A 25,045-nucleotide genomic window follows, 5' to 3' on the forward strand; every position below is an offset into this window, starting at 1 on the left:
TCAAACAATAACTACTCAATTAAATGTGGGGATTAATTAGCCACCTTTTTCTTTTTGTATGGATTCAAATAAAATTTCTAAGCACAGAAACCCCTTTCAGTTCACTTTCATTCATCTAGCTTCTTAAGTTATTTATTTTCCATCCACCAGCTCTGACAGGGCGTACATGATTTAAAGGAACAAACTGAAAGATTTGTTCTCTGTAATATAGAAAAGGGAAGTTCATCTTTAGGAACAGAGATTCTTGCATGATAATAATGACAACACAGTCAATTGCCCTCCTTCTTCCCATTTCTATAACCAAAAAGCTAACAGGAGCAGGACAGCCGATAAGACATTTTTTGTCATCTCACTTTTTACTTGTCCTGCTTACCAAGTATTAAAGAGAAAGATTTAAACAAAAATCTTCAAAAGCAATCAGAAAAAAATCCAAAACAACTAAGTTTCTGGCATTTATATTTCAAACTTTGGAAGAAAATAATTCATGGCCAATATTTATTTTAACATAGATTAAATCTTTTTAAAAGATACTGATTACGCTCTTAAGGGCATTTAACAACTGCTATATTTTTCATGGAAAACAACCACAATTTCTTTCAATTTGGATTATTTATACTAATGCAATCAAAAAGCAAGTAACAACATTTAGAGGAATAATTCTCTCTGTAGCAGCCCATTTTTTTCTTGCTCATTTATAACTTAAGAGTTATTTATATGGATTTAAAAAAGAGAAATAGAAATAGTAGCTTGTGAAACTATGCAATTTGTTAAGTTAACTTTTGTTGGAGACATTTTGTATTTCTCAAAATGCTTCACTATCTAATTTAAAGTTCTATGAATCACAAAAATGTTCATTCTATCCCTTAGAATGCACATTTTATCACTTTTGGAAATAGCTCAGGATTATGGAAAGGCATGCTGCTCCTGACTTGTATTCCTTTTTATTCGAACAAAAGGAACTTTTCAATTTGGTATTTTGGTTATTAATTTTAGTTTATGTAACGCCTTCCCTTAATTTACTTCACTGGACACAAAATTGTTTCCAAACTTCAAAAGTGAGAGGGTCGTGGTGTTGGAATCCTTCAATTTATGTTAGGCGTAGAAATGGCAAAGTTTGTACCAAAAAATCCCTATGCAAACCATTAAACAAGTATGCCTACTAGGACGTAGTTATTGCTTCAATATTATCACTCATCCAGTTCCAACATTTGTTTTCAATATCTGCAAACACATCCGAGCCTGTCCTATGAGCTGAAATATGTTTAATATCCCATGATGAAATAGAACAACAGTATGCAGTAAAAGAACATTAAGAGACATTTGGGGGCCGTTCCATATTGAAGCCATTGTGAGAATGTGCTTGGAGATGGACTTTTCTGATTAATTTGTTGTCGTTATAATGCCGACCCTTCTCTGATACTTCAGTGATCTGGCAAGGGAAGTCATTGTAATTACTAGATTTCACAGACCATTTATCTGGAAGAGCAAAGATATTAAAATATGGGCCAAAACCATTTAGAACATTTTTGACATATATCAAGGGATAATTTGATTGAATATTGCAGTTTTGAATACACTGACTCTGGCATTTATGAGGTGTAAGTACATAAAGCAACTGTGACAAAAATAATAGAGAAAGAAACTGATAAAAAGGTATTGGATTTATGAAAATGTTTATAGGACTAATTAAATGGAACTGCCAAAACAGTTCAGCGCAACAGAGATTATTGTGATTTTAAAAAGTGAAAAAACAAAGCAAAACAAATATGCAGCCAAGCAAATGGACGGTGTAATAATAATAATAATAATAAATATTTATTTCTTAGCCGCACCCTCTCCCGAAGGACTCGGGGCGGCGTACAACAAAACATAGGAAATAAATATATAGACAAACATACATATACCAAAAACATATACCAAGACATATACAAAACATATACTAGGAGGAGGCGAACTGGTAAATAAAAACAAGTAAAAACACAATGTTTAAAAACCCCTAAGTAAATTAGATGCAATTAAAATCCCAAATAAAAAACCCGTCAGGAGCGATATGATTGGATCAGAGTTGAGCCAGGCCAGCAACTTGAAATAGGTGGGTCTTGAGCTTTACACGAAAGGAGAGGAGGTCAGAGGTATTCCTAATATCCGGGGGGAGGTCATTCCACAGGGCTGGGCCCGCCACAGAGAAGGCTCTACTCCTAGGCGCCGCCCCCCGGCACTGCCTGGTGGACGGCACCTGGAGGAGACCCTCTCTGTGCGAGCGGATTGGTCGCAGGGATGTATGGGGCAGAATACGATCCCGCAGGTAACTAGGTCCTGAGCCATGGAGCGCTTTGAAGATCGTTATCAAAACCTTGAAACGCACCCGATAGACCACAGGAAGCCAGTGCAGCTCGCGCAGGAACGGTGTCACATGGGAGTACCTAGTACTCCCCATAATTACCCGCGCGGCTGCGTTCTGGACCAACTGTAGCCTCCGGGTGCATTTCAAGGGAAGCCCCATGTAGAGAGCGTTACAGTAGTCCAAGCGAGACGTCACCAGCGCATGAGTGACCGTGTGTAAGGCGTCCCGGTCCAGTAGGGGGCGCAATTGGCGCACCAGGTGAACCTGGTGGAACGCCCCCCTTGCCACGGCTGTCACATGGTCATCCATGGACAGCCGGGCATCCAGGAGGATGCCCAAATTGTGCGCCCGCTCCACGGGGGCGAGTTGAATGCCCCCGATGGCCAATGATGGAATTAATTGGCTGAACTGGGGAGCCGGTACCCACAGCCACTCAGTCTTGGAGGGGTTGAGTTTGAGTCGGTTGTCATCCATCCAGACCCGTACGGCTTCCACACACCGGGACATCACTTCGACGGCCTCGTTGGGGTGGTTCGGGGTGGAAAAGTACAGCTGAGTATCATCAGCGTACAGATGATATCCCACCCCGAAACCACGGATGATCTCACCCAGCGGCTTCATATATGTGTTGAACAGGAGTGGCGAGAGGACCGACCCCTGTGGCACCCCACAAGTAAGGGGGCGTAGGGTCGACCTCTCCTCCCCTGCCAACACACGTTGCGTCCGGCCAGAAAGGTAGGAGCCGAACCACCGCAGAACGGTGCCCCGGACACCTAACCCCTCCAGCCGGCGCAGCAGGATACCATGGTCGATGGTATCAAAAGCCGCCGAGAGGTCTAATAGGACCAGGATAGAGGAGCAACCTCTATCTCTGGCCCTCCAGAGATCATCCACCAACGCGACCAAGGCCGTCTCCGTGCTGTGACCGGGGCGGAAGCCGGACTGGCGCGGGTCTAGATAATCATTTTCCTCCAGATGTCGTGGAAACTGGTAAGCCACCACACTCTCTACAACCTTCGCCAGAAAGGGAAGGTTGGAGACAGGACGATAATTGGCCAGCACCAAAGGGTCCAGGGAAGGCTTCTTGAGCAAGGGTCTCACCACCGCCTCTTTCAAGGCGGCCGGGAGAGACCCCTCGCTCAACGAAGCATTCACTAGGCCCAGGAGCCAGTCTCGTGTAACCTCCCAGGATGCCAGTACAAGCCAGGAGGGGCACGGGTCCAATAAACATGTGGTGGGTCGCAGTCGTCCACACATTCTGTCCAAATCCTTGATGGCAACCAAGTCAAACTCCTCCCAGGTCGAATCCTCAAGACTCGCCACGGACGTCTCCGTTGGACCACTGACAGGGACCCAATCCCTCCGGATTTGAGCGATTTTATCCTGCAGATATTTCCCAAATTCCTCTGCTCTGCCCTGTAGAGGGGCCTCTCGCGGCCTCTGAAACAAGAGGGAGCGGGACACCCGAAACAGGGCAGCAGGGCGGTTCTCTGCGGATGCAATGAGAGTGGCACAGTATTGGCGTTTGGCCACTCTCAATGCCACAAGGTACGTCCTTAAGTGGGCTCGTGCCTGTGTTCGATCAAATTCGGAACGGGAGGATCTCCAACGACTCTCTAGGAGTCTCTTGCGGCATTTCATCACCCTTAGCTCCTCGGTAAACCAAGGGGCCAGGGTGTATTCAAATGAAGATCCTGAATTAGCCATACCTAGCTCTTCTTTTTAGGGTTAGTTAGTGGAATTAACTAGCGTACTTTTTCAGTTTAAGATAACAACACGATCACTATGAAAGCAACCTGGCTGTGAAATGCATTGAACTGATAGAATCATAGGGCTAGAAGGAACCTTGAAGGCAGAAGTCCTTATATGATCCTGAACAAATATTTTCTTGAAAGCCTCCAGCAATGGAGCCTACACAACTGTTCCATTGATTAATCGTTCTCATTGTCAGGAAATTCCTCCTCATTTCCTGGTTGGATCTCCCTCTGACAAGCTTCCACCATTATGTCTTTTTTGTTTCTTAAAATAATTCTTGTACAATTCTTTGGGAAGGGCATACAATTGTTAAACTGTCTGTCTCATATTCAAGAGACAATACATATTGCCTGTACATCTTCCATCAATGAAATGACCGCACTGGGGGAATACCCAGGTATCTTTCCATCCTTACCTGGACCAGATCTGTACCTGCTTAGCTAACAAACTATAAACAGTGAGAGAATAAAGACAGGAGAGTTAATCCATAGAGAGGAATCAATGTCATACCACTCACCAACCAGCATAGACTGGTTCCATCTTTTTTCTGGCAGATAGGCACAAGCTGTTAAGATATTTTTGACATTGGCAGTTAGCTAGGAGCATTTTTTTTACTGCAATGTATTAGGAGCAAAATCTTTTTTTTTAAAATGTTTTGCATGGATTTTCATTGAATGAAATCAATGGATTTATGTTCTCTAGTGTATGCTATGGAACAATTATTTAGATCTGTTTTATGTTGTACACACTGATGTGCTATTCAATGGAAAGATAATGAATGTTTGTAAATAAATCTGTAATACTCGCAATAACAAACAAAGGGATAAGCTCATCACAATTTGCTTCTACTGCAGTGTCTTCATTTTAAGTATTTGTATGGATTTTGTTATTATAAAATCAGAGCACAATATAATTGTTAATATAATTATTCTTCCAATAAGTGAAGTAAAAGCATAATTCCTTTCATGATATTGATGAAAAAGAAAGGGTTCAGGTGAAAGCAATGGAGTGTGAAACTGAATGTCTCTGACAAAAAGCTAAAGAAATTGTACTCTTAATAGTGGGGAAGAAAAGACCAAAATAGAATGAACTGAGATGAAATGATGAGTTGTTTCTTGTTTATTTTATGCTACATTAAATATGAAGAATAAGTTGCACTGCTGTCATTATAGCAGCACAAAATATATATTACATGACATAGAATATTTCCATACTATAAATTAAATTGGATAAAGCAGCAGAAGCATTATTCAGACTAGAACAAATTATTATTATTAAATTTCTTTGCCATCCATCTTGTGGTTCCAGGTGACTCTGAGAGGTATCGATTAGGGTTGATCATATGCTTTTCAGAATATCTTCAGAAAGGAATGCTAATACTTGCACTCTAATTGTATACTAAACATTCAGAGGAAATAATTGTACCTACTACCAAATGTAAGCAGCCTACACAGCAGGTGCCATCACTGCCATGCATACTTACAAGATTTTCAGCAGAGCTCTTCCCAGCTCATAATATTCACATACAGTTGACTCAGATTACACAGATTATTGCTTTTTACCTCTGTGGTTCCAAGTCTTTGAGGGAATAAAGTCTAATTGATTGATGGAGCAACACTTCTGTGTATTTGACCTGATTTTAAGGCTGCCTGTCTGACAAATGTTAAATTTTGAAAGCTTCTCAATTGTCCTAATCATAATCGATGAGAATAATATAGATTATTTAATATTATATTATAGCATAATGAAGAATAATATATTGCTGGGTGAGCTAATCCATTACTATGGAGTAAATATAATGACAATACCCGCTATATACCTCTGCTCCTGGGGAATCAAGCAGTGCTATGAACATCCTATCCCGGTGTCTGAAGGTTGAGAGTCTCAACTGGGAACAAGTTTCAGATAAAACCTGGCAACATTGAGTGGCTTTGGGATTTGTGGCCTGCTGGTTCTAGGCCTACACTATCTTTGGGGATGGATAGGGTTCCACTGTCCCAGATAGACTCAGTGTGTAATCTCAGACTCACAACTCTTGCTCAAAGAGCAGGTGGCAGTTGTGTCTAGGAAGATTTTGCATAGCTCATGTTGTGAGCCCGCTGCTGCCATTCCTAGATCAGAGGACTCTGCTCACAGCCACCCATGGCTTAGTCAACTCCTGATTGGATTACTCTATATAGAGAGTTACCTTGAAAGGTTTATGAAAACTTTAGCTGTTGAAAAATGTAACAGTATGGAAAGTTATATGTGTTTTTAGAACTACATGGGTTATACCTCTGAGCTGCATTGGTTTGCAGTTTGCTTCTGGAGTCAATTTCTGTAGAATTGGCCTGGTTTTTGACCTTTCAAGTCTTTCATGGCATAGGACCATGTTATTTGAGGACCATCTCACCTGATCATACTTGCCTCTCTTGTCAGATGTTGCAGGTTCTATCTGTCAGGGAACTACACTTGCAGTTCCTAATTGCTATGGTGTCCACTTTATGAGACATTTACAAAACTCCTCTCCTACCCAAAGTGAAGTTAGCTCCGTCCCACCTTATTCTCTGGAAGTTCTTCAAGACCTAGCTAGGTCATCAGGCCTGGGATCTCAGGGAATCGATAAGATCTTGAGGGTGCCCCAATTATGGCTGTTGATATCTAATGTCCTATATGACGTTATTTTTTATCTTTTTGATAATAATTGTTTAAAATGTTTATTGGTTTATATTCTTGTTGTATACTGCCCAGCCACTTTTTGTGAAATGGATGGCCAAATAGGTTTGATATATACATATAAATAATTAAATTAAACAAGTACTGTGAACCATAGCAGTTTCCCTTTTCAAAAGATGGCATGTGTGTTTGTGTGCATAGAAGGGCATCTCCCTTAGGTTTTAACTTGAAAAAAAAATGGGTTAAATTTAAAGGCTTTGTAAACGATCTACCTCTGTGTGTGCGAGAGAGAGAAATCTTGTTTTCATGAGTCGTCAGTTTAAAAAATAATCCTTATAGTTTGGAGTGTGAAAACTGAAAAAGGCACTGGCTTAATGTGCAAGAAACAAAATAATCCTATTTTCATGGTAACAAAATCATAAATAAAATGGTTATAAAATCACTTAAGCAAGTTGTATCTTATGGAGAAGATGGTAATTTTCATGCATTCTAAACTTCGGTTCTAATCTACAAAGGAATTGAGCAGCACAGAGGCACATCTTCTCTAAGTAACTGATTATCATTAGTAGCTATTTACAGATTTAAGAAGAGAGAAAAAAGGAAAGGCATTATTCAGGTTTAGAAGCAAAAGACTTTACATAGCTAATTAGTGAAATTAGAAACTAAGAATCAAAATACCTGAATTGGACAATACTAAATAAGTAGTCCTTCATAATGTTATTTTACTTGCATACATGCATGTGATCAGACTGAACAATGATTCTTTAAACTAAACATTTGCATTTATTAATATGACTTTTTATTCTTATGCATGCACTACAGGAGATTATAGTAGATCTGAATTATTTATTACAGGTTTCAGCAGGGATAAGAAATCATTGTGATGGACATACACAGGTTGTGCTCAGGTCCCATCACAATTCATTCAGACATTGTCCAAAGTTGTGATGGTGTTGAATAAGGAAACATACAACTGGTACTCAGAATTCCAGCCATTGCAGTGTCTCTGAGTTCATGAGACTGTGATCAAGCTAGTCAACTTATAATTATGATGTTATACTGAGCCACAGTCATGTGATCATGTTTTCAAACTTTCCTTGCCAGCTTTCCACAAGCAAAGTCAATGGAGAAGCCAACAAGAAGTCAGAAGTTGTAGGCTCGGCTTACTGATTTACAGTCTTTGCTTAATACCACTGGGAATGTAGAATGGCCATCACTAAGTGACACAGTGATGTGATAGAGGAAATAATTGGCAGGTGAAGCTTTATAGATTTTCTTTGCCCCTACCCATACCCCTATGACTTCCTCAGAGTTCAATATTATGGAAACCAAGAAAATAAAATAAAGAGATCCTTGTTTGCAGTAGAGAAAGAAAGAAGACTATTTGGGTTTTTCCTCTAAAGAAAGTAACTTCTAGAACACTTAACTATAGCTTGTCTTTGGTGAAACTTCAGATTCCCTTCCCAGGATGTGGGCCCACAATTGGGGATGGCCAACAATGGCAAGTGCATTTTATTATCCCTTGTGCATCCCTCAGACATAGAAACATAACTCTGAAACACAGACTCTGATGTAACAGTTAATTTCATAGACAAAATTATACTGCATCAGTTTGAATTGCCCACCCACTTATCAGAGAAAACTCTGCTGTCTGAGACAACTGACAGGCAATCACTTCAAGTCAGTCCTATTTTGTCACGTGTGACTCTTCTGCAGTTGAAAATAAATGATCATATTGAATTCTTGTTACTCAAAATAACAGCTTTTTTGAATGTCCCTGCATAAACTGGTTACAGCTGTCTGGGGGCGAACAAGGGACAATTTCTTTCCCCTCTCAACACCATCATTTGAAGGCATCCCACTTGTTTCTTTTCTCATTGTTGCCTGAGCCTCATCCCGTACTAGGAAAGTACACAGATTTTGCTGATGTTTTGGGAGAAAAAAAAAACACCTGTTCATTGGACAGTGCCTGTATCATCAATTTAAAACCCAGTGTCCAGATCCCAGATAAAAGGCAGCATCAGGAGTTTATTCAAGTATTAGCTATTTTAAAATCATTCCTGAATGGCAATTTGAAGAAAGGATTTATTCTCCCTTCTTCATTTCTACTATCTGCACCTATTTTTTTTGAGAAAAAGAAAAACAATTCTTTGAGAATTATTCATGGTAATAGACTTTTAAATTCTACAGACATTAGGAACTACTGCTATATCTGTTGTCTTTTATTTCATATCTGAATGTTTGCCTTCAAAAAGCATGCATTTTCACAACTTAACTTGGATGGAGCTTACTCTTTGATTTGAATAAGAGAGAGTGAGTCATAAATATTTAACTGCTTTTGACACCCAATTTGGAAAATTTGAAATACACATTTATGACCCATGGCTTGGGCAATTACAGTCTTCTGCAGGTTCATGGAGGAAATATTTTTCAGTATTTTGAACAAATATGTAGCAGGCTACCATGTTAGAAATATCCTAGAATGCTTTTGCAGGGACATCTACATTTTGGGAAGCCCTTTCCTAATTACTGGGCATTTGTGCATTCATTTGTAATTCTCTTATGAGATAAAATCTAACAGATAACTGGAGAAGAATAGCACATCACCTGAACACTATTTGTGAGTCTTCTCAGCATGAACCACATAATTTACTTGCATTCATCCAATAGCATTCTTCAATTCAGGAAGTCTGTGGTTATCACACTTGCATCTTGTCCTCCAGAGTTCTTGCTTTTACTGCTTATTGAGTCCCTGACTTTCTCAAAGGGAGACCAGTAACAGATTAACAGAGTTGGAAGGTTATTTAGCCCAACCCCTTGCCCAATCAGGAGACCCTATACCATTTCTGACAGATGGCAGTCCAATCTCTTCTTGAAAGCCTCCAGTGATGAAGCTCCCACAACTTCTGAAGGCAAGCTGTTCCATTGGTTGATTGTTCTCACTGTCAGAAAATTTCTCATTTCTAGGTTGAACCTCTCCTTGTTCAGTTTCCATCCATTATTCCTTGTCTGGCCTTCAGGTGCCTCAAATATTGGAACATTGCTATCATGTCTCCCCTGGTCCTTCTCTTCATTAGACTAGCCATGCCCAGTTCATGTGTCTGTTCTTCATAAGTTTTAGTCTCCAGTCCCCTAATCATCCTGGTTGCTCTTCTCTGCACTTTTTCTAGAGTCTCAACATCTTTTTATAGTGTGACCACCAAAACTGGGTGCAGTAGTCTAGGCGTGGTCTTACTAAGGCTTTATAGAGTGGCATTAGTACCTCACTTGATCTTGATTGTATTCCTCTCTTAATGCAACTTAGGATTTCATTGGCTTTTTTGGCTGCCACCACATATTGCTGGCTCATATTTAACTGGTTGTCCACTAAGACTCCAAGATCCATGTCACAGTTGCTGCTATTAAGTCTTGTTTCACCCAGGTCTATTTCTTGTCTAAGTGTAAGACTTTACTATTCTCCACATTGAATTTCATTTTGTTAGATAGGGCCCAGTGTTTTAAGTCTGTCAAGATTCATCTGGCTCTAGATCCTATCAGACAGAATTAATCAATCGATCAACCAACCAATCAATTTAACGTATATGCTGCCCATCTTTCCTGTAGGCAACTCTAGGTTGTTACAAGCAATAAATGCAACAAGATATAACATTAAAACAATAAATATTAACAATAAAATTGACTTAGGAATTAACAAGGAAGTCAAGGCAAGGAGGAAGATGGACTTATCTCACTTCCAGTATGCTAGGCCCATATCGGGGGCCCAGGCCAATTGGCAGAGTCAGGCACAGCCAGGAATGCCCCGCTCCACTTAAAGGAAAAGTTAGATTTGATCAAGGTTGCCTATAAACATGTGTTGGCAAGAGGGTGCCAAGATTGCAGTGGGAGGTTTGGTGTTACTTTCCACTATATTCTTTCCCCCAGTTTGTTGGAAACCCCAGTGGGCTGCTTTTTGCAATTGCTACTTCAGTGAAGATACATCCAATTTCACTGGTCACTGCTTGTTCAAGAAAAACTGCTCCGTCCCTTGTAATATGCCTTTTCTTTCCCAACTGATTTTGGTAGATGGGAAACAGCAATATGAAGTGGAATTATTCTAGATTTTAGATGCAGGAGGAGATATTTAAATGTTATTAACTGGAAGGGCTATTCTGAATCAAAAGGTTGTGGGAGGGCAAAAGATGTCCACATGACATAACCTGTCTGTGTTTGTGAGTGCATGGCTTGAGACAGAACACACACAATACATACATACATACATACATACACACACACACACACACACACACACACACACACACATTCTGATATTCTTTGTGTCTGTGATTATTTGAGAATTCACTGAGTTACAGCTGAGAAATCTCATGGATACCCTTGTCCAGATCTAAGCTACTAGGATTATAAAAATATTTTCACATTTCCTGCAGATGGCTAGATTCTTTTCTTTGCTCATAACTCTAATTCAGAATCCATTATAGACAGCTGTTGGCTCTGATAGAAAATAATTGCTCTTTTACTAGGCTCAGCTGTGAGCAGTCAGGCTTACTTTGCCTTATAGAGTATATATAAACACAGGGAGGAATAAAATTAACTAAATACATGTGCATAAAGTGATTCATTGAGAATGCCGATCAAATAATGAACCAAACCACAGCACAGGTCAATGGAAATTACAGGTCTCACAGGACATGATAAATGTCTGGAAATATGGATCATTGATACTGTTAAGTTAAAGAGGGGTATTTCTATTAGGTTAAGAATAGTCAGGGTTGGAATTTAACATAGTATTTACTAAGCTCACTAAATTTATATTGATTCACAGAAAAATAATGAGGAGAAAATTATGTTTCAATGGAAACTCCTCCTCAAGCCAGAGTCCTCTACCTTTTCCATTCCATTTTCCAGAAATCAGAAAGTATATATATCACATGCAAACAGCAAAGTCTTCAGACATCAGAAAAAAGTATACACAGGGAGATCACTTCCGGTTCCTGTAGGTGACGGATGTGTTGTCCACTGCTCGTCTCCCTGGTGGGCTCCATTCAGGAGCACAGGGGGCCCTGGAGGGGTCTCCTGCCGCAGGGCGGCTTGCTGGAATCCCCCAGACTAGGCGGCAGCCAGCGGGTGTGTTTCTAGCCTCACCCCAGGAGCCGGGGAGCGGAGGGGGGCATGAAACAGCTGCGGGATGTCTGCCCTTTCGCCGAATGGGCTCCGGGAGGAAAGAGTTAAGCGAAAGAAGAGCGGCTGAAATGCCGATGGGGAGAGATCCGCCCTAATCTCCTTAATCATTGTTAACAGATAAGCAGCAGACTATTGTAAGTTTTTGTTCAATCCATTTGAAACTGGAAGATTAGAGGGGGGTGTTTCTTTCTCTTTACCCCCCCCCTCGGACAAAGTGGCATTTGAACTATCTCTCTCTATATCGAAATGGAGAGAGAATAAAGGCTGACTTGCCACTTGTACTAACTATCTGAGAAAGATTGATATCACAGCTGCAAGAGGTGACTGCTGAGCTGTTTTCTTAAAAGGAAAAAAAACCTTTAGGGAACTCCTTGTTCTTCTCCCTGCGAAAGGAGGAGCCAAGATGGCGCCCCTCCGTCTTTGTTTTTGCACTTATAAATGAAGCCTGCCTTTTGAAACTACCTTTGGAAAAAAAAAATCTCTGGTAATTGTTTTAATACCCCCTCTGAAGGTGGTCTGGACCTCTCCTGTTACGTGGTCTTCCTGATTAATTTTGACTATTTGACTTTTCCTCTTTCTTGTGTACCACTGTGCCTTGGAACTGTGAAGGAGAACTAACTTTTTACATTTGGATTTGCCTGCCGCCTTGGAACAGCACAACTGCACGCTCCACTGACGCCATTCTCTTTGTAAAAGACTTATCATCCCTGAACGCAAATAAACGGGGCCCAAAAAACCTCCAACGGGCAAGTCATTCTCGGCTCCTGCCTCTGCCACCTCCAGTCCAAGCATGCAGCAGACGAAGATTACTTCATTGTTACAACAAGAAGGGACTGGAGAGAGCTCAAAAGAACTATGTTAAACAAATGTTTCTGGAATTTATGAGGGGTCAAAATGAGTTGAAAAAAGAGGTGACAGATCTTAAAGATAAATTCAGAGCTGTAAAACAACAAATAACAGAAAACAAACAAAGAATTGGGGTGTTGGAGGAGGGGGCAGCTGGATTGGGGGAGGAGTTAAGGCAGTCCAGAAGGGAAATTTAGAATTGGAAAATTTTATGGCAAAAATAGAACTTGAAAGAATGTCCTTTTTTCTCAGATTCCAGAACGTACCAGAGACAGAAAATGAAGATCTTAAGGATATTATGAGTACAATTTTAGCAGAATATATTAAGAAAAATAAAGAACAGTTGTGGTGGGATATGGATCTGGTTTACAGGATTAATTAAGCATATGCTAGAACCGTGATGGCGAACCTATGGCACGCGTGCCACAAGTGGCACGCGGAGCCATTTCTCAGGGCACGCGAGGCACTGCCCTGTCAGCTGGCCAGCGCGCGTGCGTGCGCTGGCCAGCTGAGTTCACCTTTTTAAAAGCTATTTTTCGCCTTCCCCAGGCTCCAGAGGCTTTATAGGAGCCTGGGGAGGGCGAAAAGAGCCTCCCCCGCCCCCCCCGGAGGCTTCAGGGAACGTCCTGAGGCTTCCCTGAAGCCTTCGGAACACTTAAAACCAACCTCCGAGCAACCCGGAAGTGACTTCCGGGTTGCTTGGATGGTCGTTTTAAGCGCTCTGAAGGCTTCAGGGAAGCCTCGGGACGGTCCCTGAACAGGCACGAGACGTGCGTCTCCATCGTCCGGGCCCGGATCACCTCCACCGTGCGGCGCCTCAGGCTCGGCATCCTTGCGCCCAGCCTTCACATCGCTGCCGCCGCCGCCGCCACCGCCGCTAGGACGGGCTCGGCCGAAGGGAAGTCCGTCAGGCTTCAGCCGCGCCGCCCTCGCCTCCTCCTCCTCCTCCTCCTCTAGCCGCGCCATCACAAGGATTAAGGCGAAAGGGGGGGGACAGGGAAAGCGAAGGGGGCTTTGTTGTCCTCCTTCTCCTCCTCCTTTCCCCCACCGGCTCGAATGCGGCGCCGGGGCCCGGCAGGCAGCGAACGAGTCGGAGCCTGCCGACTGGAGGAAGAGGGTGAGAGGCGGGTCCTGTGAACGGCGGCAGCAGCGGCGACAATACTCGTAACTTGCTGGCGGGCCGCCCCGGCTGGGAGACAAAGGAGGGGAAAGGCGGCAGGCAGCCGAGTTGCGACTATTGTCGCCGCTGCTGCCGCCGTTCACAGGACCCGCCTCTCACCCTCTTCCTCCAGTCGGCAGGCTCCGACTCGTTCGCTGCCTGCCGGGCCCCGGCGCCGCGTTCGAGCGTTCCGTGAAGCCTCCGGGGGGGCGGGGGGGCTCTTTTCGCCCTCCCCAGGCTCCTATAAAGCCTCTGGAGCCTGGGGAAGGCGAAAAAATCATGCAAAGCCCCCTTCGCTTTCCTCGCCCCCGCCCCCTTTCGCCTTAATCCTTGCGATGGCGCGGCTAGAGGAGGAGGAGGAGGAGGCGAGGGCGGCGTGGCTGAAGCCTGACGGACTTCCCTTCGGCCGAGCCCGTCCTAGCGGCGGTGGCGGCGGCGGCGGCAGCGATGTGAAGGCCGGGCGCAAGGACGCCGAGCCTGAGGCGCCACGCGGTGGAGGCGATCCGGGCCTGGGCGATGGAGACGCACGTCTCGTGCCTGTTCAGGGACCGTCCCGAGGCTTCCCTGAAGCCTTCAGAGCGCTTAAAACGACCATCCGAGCAACCCGGAAGTCCGGGTTGCTCGGAGGTTGGTTTTAAGTGTTCCGAAGGCTTCAGGGAAGCCTCCGGATGTTCCCTGAAGCCTCCGGGGGTGGCGGGGAGGTTTTAAGTGTTCCGAAGGCTTCAGGGAAGCCTCCGGACGTTCCCTGAAGCCTCCGGGGGGGGGGGGCGGGGAGGTTTTAAGTGTTCCGAAGGCTTCAGGGAAGCCTCCGGACGTTCCCTGAAGCCTCCGGGGGTGGCGGGGAGGTTTTAAGTGTTCCGAAGGCTTCAGGGAAGCCTCCGGACGTTCCCTGAAGGCTCTGGGGGCGGCGAGGAGGTTTTAAGTGTTCCGAAGGCTTCAGGGAAGCCTCCGGACGTTCCCTGAAGCCTCCGGGGGGGGGCGGGGAGGTTTTAAGTGTTCCGAAGGCTTCAGGGAAGCCTCCGGACGTTCCCTGAAGCCTCTGGGGGCGGCGAGGAGGTTTTAAGTGTTCCGAAGGCTTCAGGGAAGCCTCCGGACGTTCCCTGAAGCCTCCGGGGGGGGGCGGGGAGGTTTTAAGTGTTCCGAAGGCTTCAGGGAAGCCTCCGGACGTTCCCTGAAGCCTCCGGGGGGTGCGGGGGAGGCTCTTTTTGCCCTCCCCAGGCTCCTATAAAGCCTCTGGAGCCTGGGGAAGGCGAAAAAATCATGCAAAAATGGGCGCGTTGTGCGTGCATGCGCACTGGGGGCGCGTTGCATTATTTATTATTCGTATTTATAGGTGGGTGCGGCACGCCCGCACACAACCCCCCCGCACTCCCCCCACTTGTGGCACGCGAGCCAAAAAAGGTTCGCCATCGCTGTGCTAGAACAATGTTCCAAGGGAGGTACATATTACGTTTCTTAGGAGGACCACGAGGGATGAAGTGCTAGGGGCCCAAAGGGAGGGACCATTAAAATATAAAGATAAAGAAATTACCATTCTTAAGCAAATTCCGAAAAAAATAAGGGAAAAATGAGGAAGTATTCCTCCTTATCAAAGAAATTATACAATAAAGGAGTTTGGTTTAGATGGTTATTACCAGAGGGAATGTTGATTTTTTGGGAGGGAAATAGAATTAAAATTAATACAGTGGAGGAGGCTGAAGCCTTCATTAAAAAACATAGTTCTCTCCTAGAGGACAAAAATAGGGAGGTAGTGAAAAAGGTAGCAATGTGCAAGATATGAAGGGAGGGGGGCTGTGGCTCCATCTGGGGACAGGGAGGAAGAAGCAATATCGAAAAGGCTCAGGTCACAAAAATAAATATATTTGAAATACTATGATAATTGTTGATATACTAGAAAGTGACAAAGAAAGAGATGATTGAACACATGGTTGATATAATTTAAAACAAGATTCTGTTTATGCTTATCTTTTATACGTTGTTTTTAACATTGTAAAAACTGTGAAATTTGGGGGGATTTCTACCACTAGCACGGGAGCTGCCAAAAATTTCTTTGTACCCTTTTTACCTTTCCCTATAAATGTTTTAAAACCAATAAAATTCTTTTTTTAAAAAGTATATACAGTAGGAAGATGGAGAAGCACCTGAACATGTTACTGGATGCTCTGTGTCAGTGCAGTTTGAAGTAGTGACATCTACCCATGGTTGGCTGTTTCCCAAAGGTTTATGAATCCTGCCCAATGAGGGTTCTTGATTAGGTAGGGAACCCAAGCCACAGACATTGTAATTGTGTTCATCCAAGCATGGTTATATTCCCAATTCAGACCATCCTTCTTGATAGAAAGAAACTTGGGTATTGGGATTAGAGCATGCTGGTTGGATGGGCAATTCTGTATCTTAAAGTAGTTGAGAAACACTTGCCCAACACATCTCTTTGAAATGCAAGGCAGCTTCAAAATGCATTGGGAAGGATGATCATGGCTTCCTTTGTCTGGGAACACAAAGCCCCTTTCTTCAAGTACTATACTGTTGGCCAAGCAACCAATCAGCCACACATTGAGCCAAACAACATAATTGCTGGAGACATAGAGCACAACAAAGGGAAAGATGAGAAATCTGTAAAAAACAAATCTAGCAAGGGAATTCTTCCATGGATGCAGACCTGAAGGCATTTTATGGAAAAGGGAAGAGGACAGGATAACAGTCCTCCTTTGAGTTGGTCATTCAGACTCCTAATGAGCTCAGAAAAGGGGGCTTGAAGCTTGGAGGGACAGAAATGGGAAAACTGTCTTAACTCTAATAGTTTTCAAAGGTATACTGGATTACTAGAATGACCCAGAAACATATCACTGTGTTGCAATCCAATTGAATTATTGTCCATTTACCCTGGGTCTCAGAAAGCATGACATTAGTAGTAACAACCCAGTCTCCATCCTAGTACTTAGCTATTGCCAGCATAGAATGTACAAGGAGAAACTCTCTACCAATTTATACTGAAAACAATTCCACACCAATCTCAACAAATATGTGACATTAAGCCACAACATTCTGGACTATGCCTGTCTTCGCTTTAAAATTCAGTAACTTGTTTGATTTAGTCTCTTACTGAGCAAATAAACAAGCAAGAAACCAATTATTTTTTTTTTTCTGAATAAGTTTAGGCTGCACAGATCTCACCATCAAGAAAACCTGAGGGATCTTCGGAATAGTAATTAGGCAAATTCAATTTCTACTGAGTAGCTTGCAAGTGTTATTGAAAGATATACCCTCAACCATTTGCATATCTGATGAAACAGAAATTGTAGTGCAGTCTTCCTCAATATCACCATTTTCTGCATGTGGTAGGATTACAGAACATAGTAATGCTCTCAGGGACCAGTGTGTGCAGGATGAAAATTTTGGGAAAAGTGATCAGAAAGCACCAGGAAGCCATTCAGGTTGTAAAAAAGTTTCATTATAGAAAGATTAAAAGTCATATTTCTATATATATATTTCATCCTTCAGTAACAAAATATTCTGATAAGGTCTGTTTCTGACTCAGCACATTCCTACATTGTCCAAAAAAAACCCAAAAGGACAGAGTATTAATGGTCATTCTAAATATTTTGTAGAAATAAATGGCGTGATTTACTTCTTGGTAAACATAGACTGATTTTCAGATTATGTGGTTCATATGACATCATATGAAGACTGTAGAAAATGCAATATGTCAAAAAAGATAAACAGATGTTTGTATCGGATCATGACCAGTATTTGGTAAAATGATTTTAATATTTCACAATGAAGAAATTTGTGCAGTCCAACCTTTTAGAAAATAAATAAATAAATAGGATCTGCAACAAAATGCATACTGCAATGTGGGGCTCAAATCTATTTAAATTCATTATCTTCTTATCCCAGTTATCTAATTCTTCCTCTTCTTTTCCATAATTCAATCATATTCCATAGTCAATGACTACATTGAATTCTCACTGGTAGAGTTCCTGCTGTCATATCTTTTTAAAACATTATTATTATTATTATTATTATTATTATTATTATTATTATTATTATTATTATTATTATTATTATTATTATTATTATTATTATTATTTATTGTGTGGTTAATCTTTGGTGAGATTCACAGCCTTTGGGGCTGGTTGGTAGCTCAACAGGTCGAGTCCTAACCAAGGACCTAGGAACTGTTAAGGTAACGTCGAAGGATATAGGCTGTTCCAAGTAGCATCTCACCAAAGATTAACCACGCAATAATAATAATAATAATAATAATAATAATAATAATAATAATAATAATAATAATGTTTAAAAACGATATGACAGCAGGAACTCTACCAGTTTATTACTATTATTACTATTACTATTACTATTACTACTACTACTATTATTATTATTATTATTATTATTATTATTATTATTATTATTATTATTATTATTATTTTACAATTGTATCACAGCGGCCAGTTGTTTCGCCAGATTTGGCATTGATTACTAGTCGGGCTCCACCCAGGGGCCTAGGACGTCGTAACGTATTTTCGTAATATACGTGCAGATCCAGTGCAGCTTTTTGCATTTGACTGATGGTGATTTTGTCAAGTTTTAACTGTTTTAAATGTAATTCCAGTGCTTTTGGAATAGCACCCAGTGTGCCGATTACCACTGGAATTACCACTGCTGGTTTGTGCCATAATAGTTGAATTTCAATTTTTAGGTCCTGGTATTTCGCGATTTTTTTCATGTTCCTTCTCGTCGACCCTACTATCACCTGGTATTGCAATGTCTATGATTGTAACCTTATTTTTCTCAACCAGTGTGATGTCTGGTGTGTTATGCGTCAGTATTTTGTCTGTTTGTATATGAAAATCCCATAGGATCTTGACCATCTGATTTTCGGTGACTTTTTCAGGCTTATGTTCCCACCAGTTTGTTGTTATTTTAATATTATAATTTTTGCACAAATTCCAGTGGATCATTTGTGCTACTGAATTGTGCCGCAATTTATAATCAGTCTGCACGATTTTTTTACAGCAGCTGAGTATGTGGTCAACAGTTTCATCAACTTCATTGCAGAGTCTGCATTTGGCATCATCAGAGGATTTTTCGATTTTGGCCTTAATGGCATTTGTTCGGATAGCTTGTTCTTGCGCAGCCAACTATAATAATAGTTGTTTTTTATTATTATTATTATTATTATTATTATTATTATTATTATTATTATTATTATTATTATTATTATTATTATTATTTCTCCAAATGATGGATTTGCCCCTAGTACTATCACGGTCGATTTGGAGTACTGAAGTGTTTCCAGGTTGTAGGGAGTAGCTGGTGATGTCACTGTTACTTGGAGGATGCCTAGTTAGGGTCTCCTTTCATGTCCCCATTAAGCTTCCCAGTGAAGTGGTACCCATCTATCTACTCGCGTTTGCCCACTTTTGAACTATTGAATTGGTGTGACCTGAAGCAAGTGACAGGCACTCACCCTGCCATGCAGCAGCAATCAGATCTCGAATGCAAGTGTGCCAATTGTCAATCCAGCATCTTAACCATATGAACCATTGCATCCCCTAGCCTGCTGCCATTGCTCTTGGTATCAATTTTGCTATCTTTTTTTAACAGGAACACAATCATGCTCATATATTCAAATATGGAAAAAATATACATAAAATATTTCACTCCCACTGAACAATAACAACAAAATAAAGTTTCTTGATCGTCTAAATTTATTGTTCTATTCCTCTGTAGCCTGTTTAAAAAAAGACCAACAGAAACAGTTGATACAAAACTAAAAGTAAAGAAATATAAAGCAGAAAAAGCACAAGTAGGACAAAAGAACAAGGTGTAATTTATGAGAAGTACATTTAAAAGGGTTGAAAAATAAGGGAAAAATTAATCAATTATTTAAAGTTAAGAAATATCAAAATGTAAATATTAAATGGAATGAGCAGAAGCCAAAAACAAATCCTTAATAGAAAACAGAATCATGATAAAAAGTGACAATAACAGAAAGTAAGGTATGAAAAAACATATATGACAGAAACATGATGGAGAGATATGATATCAAGGAAAGCTAATGAGAAACATTACAGAAAAGCTAAAAGTTAAGAAGAGTGTTAAGAATGAGCAGTTTAGAATTAAAACCTCAAGAAATAAAAACAGATGTATTAGGAAAAAGAGTGCATTCATTATGTTTACTATCAGCACAAGTCCCTCCGGGGAGAGGGGGCGGTCTAGAAATCTAATAAATTGAATTGAATTGAAAATTGAAGTATGAGAAGACAAAGTTAAAGTTGAATCGTAAATATTAACTGGGTATTGGGAAGGTATCAACAATGATTTTTGCACAAAAAATAAAATCAAAATGACAAATTCCAGCAATCTTATTCTTGAGCAATCTCATGTCATGTTTTCTAAATTAATTCCTATCAGAACACCAACATTTCTCTAGTTTTGCTACAATTAATTCTACTGCTTTCAGGATATTTTTTTTTTCTGTTTTAAATAAAATCTTGCAATGCTGGGATTGCGTAAATGTCATTTCAAGGTAGTATTGTAGCTTGGCACCTTTGGGCCACTGTATTGTGACCATTGTTTTAAAATGATATAACTTTTATTTTTTTAGATTTGAGAATCTGAGGAAATGGTTTTTATACTAACAGGAAATGCCAAAATTTATAGAATAATTTGCAATTAAAGCTGTTTGGCTGATACTCGTGATACCTGAATGCTCAAGTATTTTTTGGCAATATTAGAATCCTCTGTAAACATAAAAACATATATTTTGGCCAGCATCGTTTTCACAGTTTGGAAACACATAGGGAGGACATGCTTCCAATAGCAGCTTCTCACATATGTTGCTCACGAATTGGCACTGAGCATATCTCCATTTTTGCCATCTGATTGCTCATTAGAACAATCAGTGCTCACAACTATCATTATGACTCCTCAATGTGATTATACTAGTGAACACTACTCTTCTTGAAAAATGCTTCCTTTTATTAATCTTCACTCCCTTGGGATCCTGCTTGTTGGATATCCCTCTAATGTAGCCACCTTATTTCCTTCATTTTTCTGAGCTAAAAATATCTAAGTGTTCCTCACTGGGACTTGCTCCAGCCTCTTCATCAGCACATTTGAGCAGCCAAGAGAAGATGCCTGGATCAGATGTAAGCAAAGAGGAACATAATCATTTAAATGCAATTATACTGGGTTCTGCAATTAATGCCATTGTTTTAAAATTTTGGTTTCCTGTAGAAATGGCCATATGACAATTGCCAGATTGCAGCTGCTTTTGCTTTTGTACTCTTGGTTTGGCATTGTAATTTATGATGGGTCACAATCATTAGAAAATTTGTTATGTCTTAAAAGCCATTGTATTCTATGGGAGAAGATAATCACCACCATCCAACTCCATTGATTTAAATGGAATTGCAGAATGACTAACTCTTTGGATTGCAGCCACAAGATCAACTATTTTAAGGGGACAGATTATAGCAGGCCATTCACATATCCTTTAGAGTTTTAGTTTGCCTGGGCAGCCAATGATGAAATCAATTCATTCAGTACTGGCCACTATATCATACATAACTCTTCATTCTTACTTTTGTAAATATGTCAGAAACTTTTTTCCTCTTCATCAAAATCATATCCATAACTTTCAAATGATTTTTTGTGTAATATTAATCCTGGTACTCAGGATTCCTACTATGCTCCTTAACATTGCAAATGTTTGGTGGCTATTTGTTTATTATTTATATATTATTTATTAATAAAATTGCTGGCTTGTTTGGTGGCTATTTGTTTATTATTTATATATTATTTATTAATAAAATAAATTATACAATAAAAGGACCCTACCATTTTTCTAGGAAAGCAATTGCCCTGAGCATTTCATTAGGGGAAACAGTGGTATTTCTCCAATTATAAATGGGCTTTACAGCATTTTACAGCATTTTAGGACGCTAAAGCACTGATCTCAACTATCAACCATTTGAAGAAGGCCATAATATTTTCCTCAGACTTCTCTTTAAAGGTAAATATATCCTATTTTCATCCTATTTTCACAATATTAACTCTTGGTAATAAATTCATTTTTCATTCAGCTATGTTTCTACCTTATGCCATCTAGCTCATACTTAAAAATAATGTCAAGAATATTTTACCAGATGTTTTGCTGTCATCAAACTATATTGTGTCCAAAGAATTCTCATTATCTGCTATGGAAATTCTCTAATTAAAAATATGTTGCTTTGAAATAGCCTTTGAAAAATCAAAGCTTCGAATAGACACCTTTTTCTTGGAAAAATGTTTTTGAAATCATATCAAAATTTTCTATGTACCCCTTTACCTTTTCCCATAAATGTTTAAAAACCAATAAAATTCTTTAAAAAAAAGAAATCATATCATATATTATATCATATCGTAACATATATCATATCATAAATCTTTTAAAAGTAAAGATGCTGCAGCAAGCAGTATCTGCTTCAGGATATTGGCATACTTGTATATGCTGATGCCACTCCTGAAATCTTATCACTTTTGTCAGAAATCTGAAAGGTTTTGCATGGGTGGACTCTATACCTCTATACCCTAATACATACATTTCAGAGAAAACACACATTAGATGACTTCTAGAAGAAGATCACAATCCCTAAAATAAAGTTTCTAAGCGATTCCTAGAGTGTGCATATATGGATGACATATCACCTACGCTCATGCTTCATCTCTGCTTTTGTCCTGCAATTCTGGCTTGTATGTGTAATGAATAAATTTACCATGCAATGGGAGAAAAATAAATGAAATGCTTGTATCAAAATATTTAGAATATTAAATTATGAAATGTGACTTATGAAAGTTTCATAATATTTGGCAATGTTGTTGATGCAAAATCTGTACTTACCTGCAGTGCACGACCATTGGTCCAGCATCAGGAGGATTACAAGTTTTAACTCGTCGTAAGAAAGCTAGGAATGGTGTTGGATGTTCTGGAACGCCATGATCTGGCCATGCAGTGAACTGGAATTGTCTAACTTCTCTCTTCTCACTCGATCCATTCTAACACATAAGAACCTTAGTGTAAATTATTTTTAATGCCAAAACAGTACATCAGAATGCAATCATCATGAAATCGAGTGAAACAAATTTATTGTTTGTCTAAAATTGATATTTTTATCCAGCTTTTTAAAAATCAGTCATTACATATTTGATGAGAATTAGTGCAAGCATCACATTAATATTCAGTATTTTTGTCTGTAGTTAAATTGGATGTGAAAAATGATTTTATATAAGAAAGTTTAATATAAGAAAGAGGTAAAGAAGCTAGTTTTTTGGGGGAAAGGGGGACATGAGGAGAAAAAGAAGTTATTTACTGTGATTGTCAAAAAATGAACAATATGGTTTTTTTTTTTTACAATAGTGTTTTTGATGTAATGGTGGAAATGCTCCATATTTGTAAAGTTGGTTTAAAACAGCACAAATTTTATGAAATTTTCTTCTGTGGAGAATTTGGATAAAAGACCTGAAGGACATCTATTAAGTAAAAGTTTATTTCAAGGAATTTTGGTGTTGAAAATAACTGAATTGCACAGCCCTATATATTAGTTGTGTAAATCAACATTTTGAACTTCAATGTAAAGACATTTAATCTTCTTTATACAGAACACTTGCTTGTGATACTGCAAAAACTCAAATAACAACCTTGTTCCAACAAAAGATACTCAATGCTTGCATAACACAAACATACCTTATAAAGGGCAAATGTTCTAACACAGTATGTTGCCAATTCTACGGTATCTAGCAATGTGACTTGAATCAATCCATATGTTTCTGTTCCTCTGCTTGGCCAATACTGATCACATTTAACCTGCAACAAACAAATCAAGTATGAGGGGAAAATGACAAATAAAGTAAGTGATGTTACATTACTGTAAAGAAATGGAAAACAAATGGAAACCAGCTAAAGAGAAGAATACTAAGTTGAGATAGGACAGAACCAAAAGACCCCCTAGCTGTTGTGCAAATGATCCAGATCATCCAGAAGGAGAGAAGGAAGGTATGGCTCATTTGGGAAACATTACTGAAATAGCTTTTACCGCACTCAGCATGTTGTGTGAGACAGTGGGAACTCAAGTCAGAATACTATAAGTTTTATAGGGGATTTCTTACAGTGAAGCAAGACCTTTAATGAAGCTTTATGGGTACTCTTGGAATTCCATGGTCCAGATGGTATGTCTCAGCACAACTATATAAGAATGGAATTAAGAAAAAGAAGACTCATGAAACTACTTCCTCTGATAAAAGACAATGCTTCCCCAATTTACTTTTCTCATCCTTAGCTGGTAGGTATCCACTGGAAAAAAAATAAGGCATGTTTAGGTATTATAACAAGAAGTGTGGTATGATGTTACAGCTGAAGCAGAATTGATTTCTAATTGACCTCATTTTTATTTTCCCCATGGAATAGATCTGATGGCCTTATTGAAATTTAGAATGTCCAGTTCCATTTTTACATTATTCACTGTGCCCATCTGCTGATAGTTTTGATTATTTTTTTCCCCAGCCCTTGCTACTTGTTTGTCCAGGAAGGCCACTTCATTTGAAAGCATCTTTTAACTTCTCAAGTTGGGAGACAGTTGGCATTATTCTGCTATGGCAGGGAAAAGGGCTTTTCCCCCATCTCCCTCTTAAGAAGCAGACAGAATGCTTAAAAAATAAATGTGTGTCCAAATGTCCTTCGAAATTCAGTTATAAACTTTATCAGCCAATACTAACAAAGAATCCAATTTATTAGCTAAATTTCAAACCTTGAAATAAAAATAAAGCATGTTCCTTTTAATTTTATACAAATTATAATAAAATATTCAAGTAACTGGCAAATGGCTAAACAATGCTATCTTATAAAAAGTCTCCTCTGGATTTCCTGCATTTGATAAAAAAATATGACCACCTACTGAAATAAAATCAGTAGGGGTTGAATGACTTACTTTCCCATATGAATGAAAGCTGACACCTCTGCAGAACTGAGGAATTCAAATATGTACATTGATTACTAGAGAATATTCATGAACCTTCACACTCCAGCAAGCTATAAATATCAAAAGATGGTCCAACTTTGC

The 25,045-nt window shown here is 40.0% G+C and overlaps 1 protein-coding gene across 5 annotated transcripts in view; it reads right to left on the reverse strand.

Annotated features, from left to right (window-relative positions):
- Positions 1-25,045, reverse strand: part of PTPRD (protein tyrosine phosphatase receptor type D) — a 1,361,199-nt gene that overhangs the window by 26,510 nt on the left and 1,309,644 nt on the right. For all 5 annotated transcript variants that reach the window (XM_081945773.1, XM_081945775.1, XM_081945774.1 and 2 more), the window contains 2 exons: positions 23,674-23,793; positions 22,831-22,985 (listed from right to left, as the gene is read on the reverse strand). In XM_081945773.1, the coding sequence (XP_081801899.1) occupies positions 22,831-22,985; positions 23,674-23,793 (275 nt within the window). The remainder of the gene's footprint in view (positions 1-22,830; positions 22,986-23,673; positions 23,794-25,045) is intronic.

The sequence above is a fragment of the Natrix helvetica genome (genome assembly GCF_964273705.1).
Source record: "Natrix helvetica genome assembly, chromosome: 2".
Classification (NCBI taxonomy): domain Eukaryota; kingdom Metazoa; phylum Chordata; class Lepidosauria; order Squamata; family Natricidae; genus Natrix; species Natrix helvetica.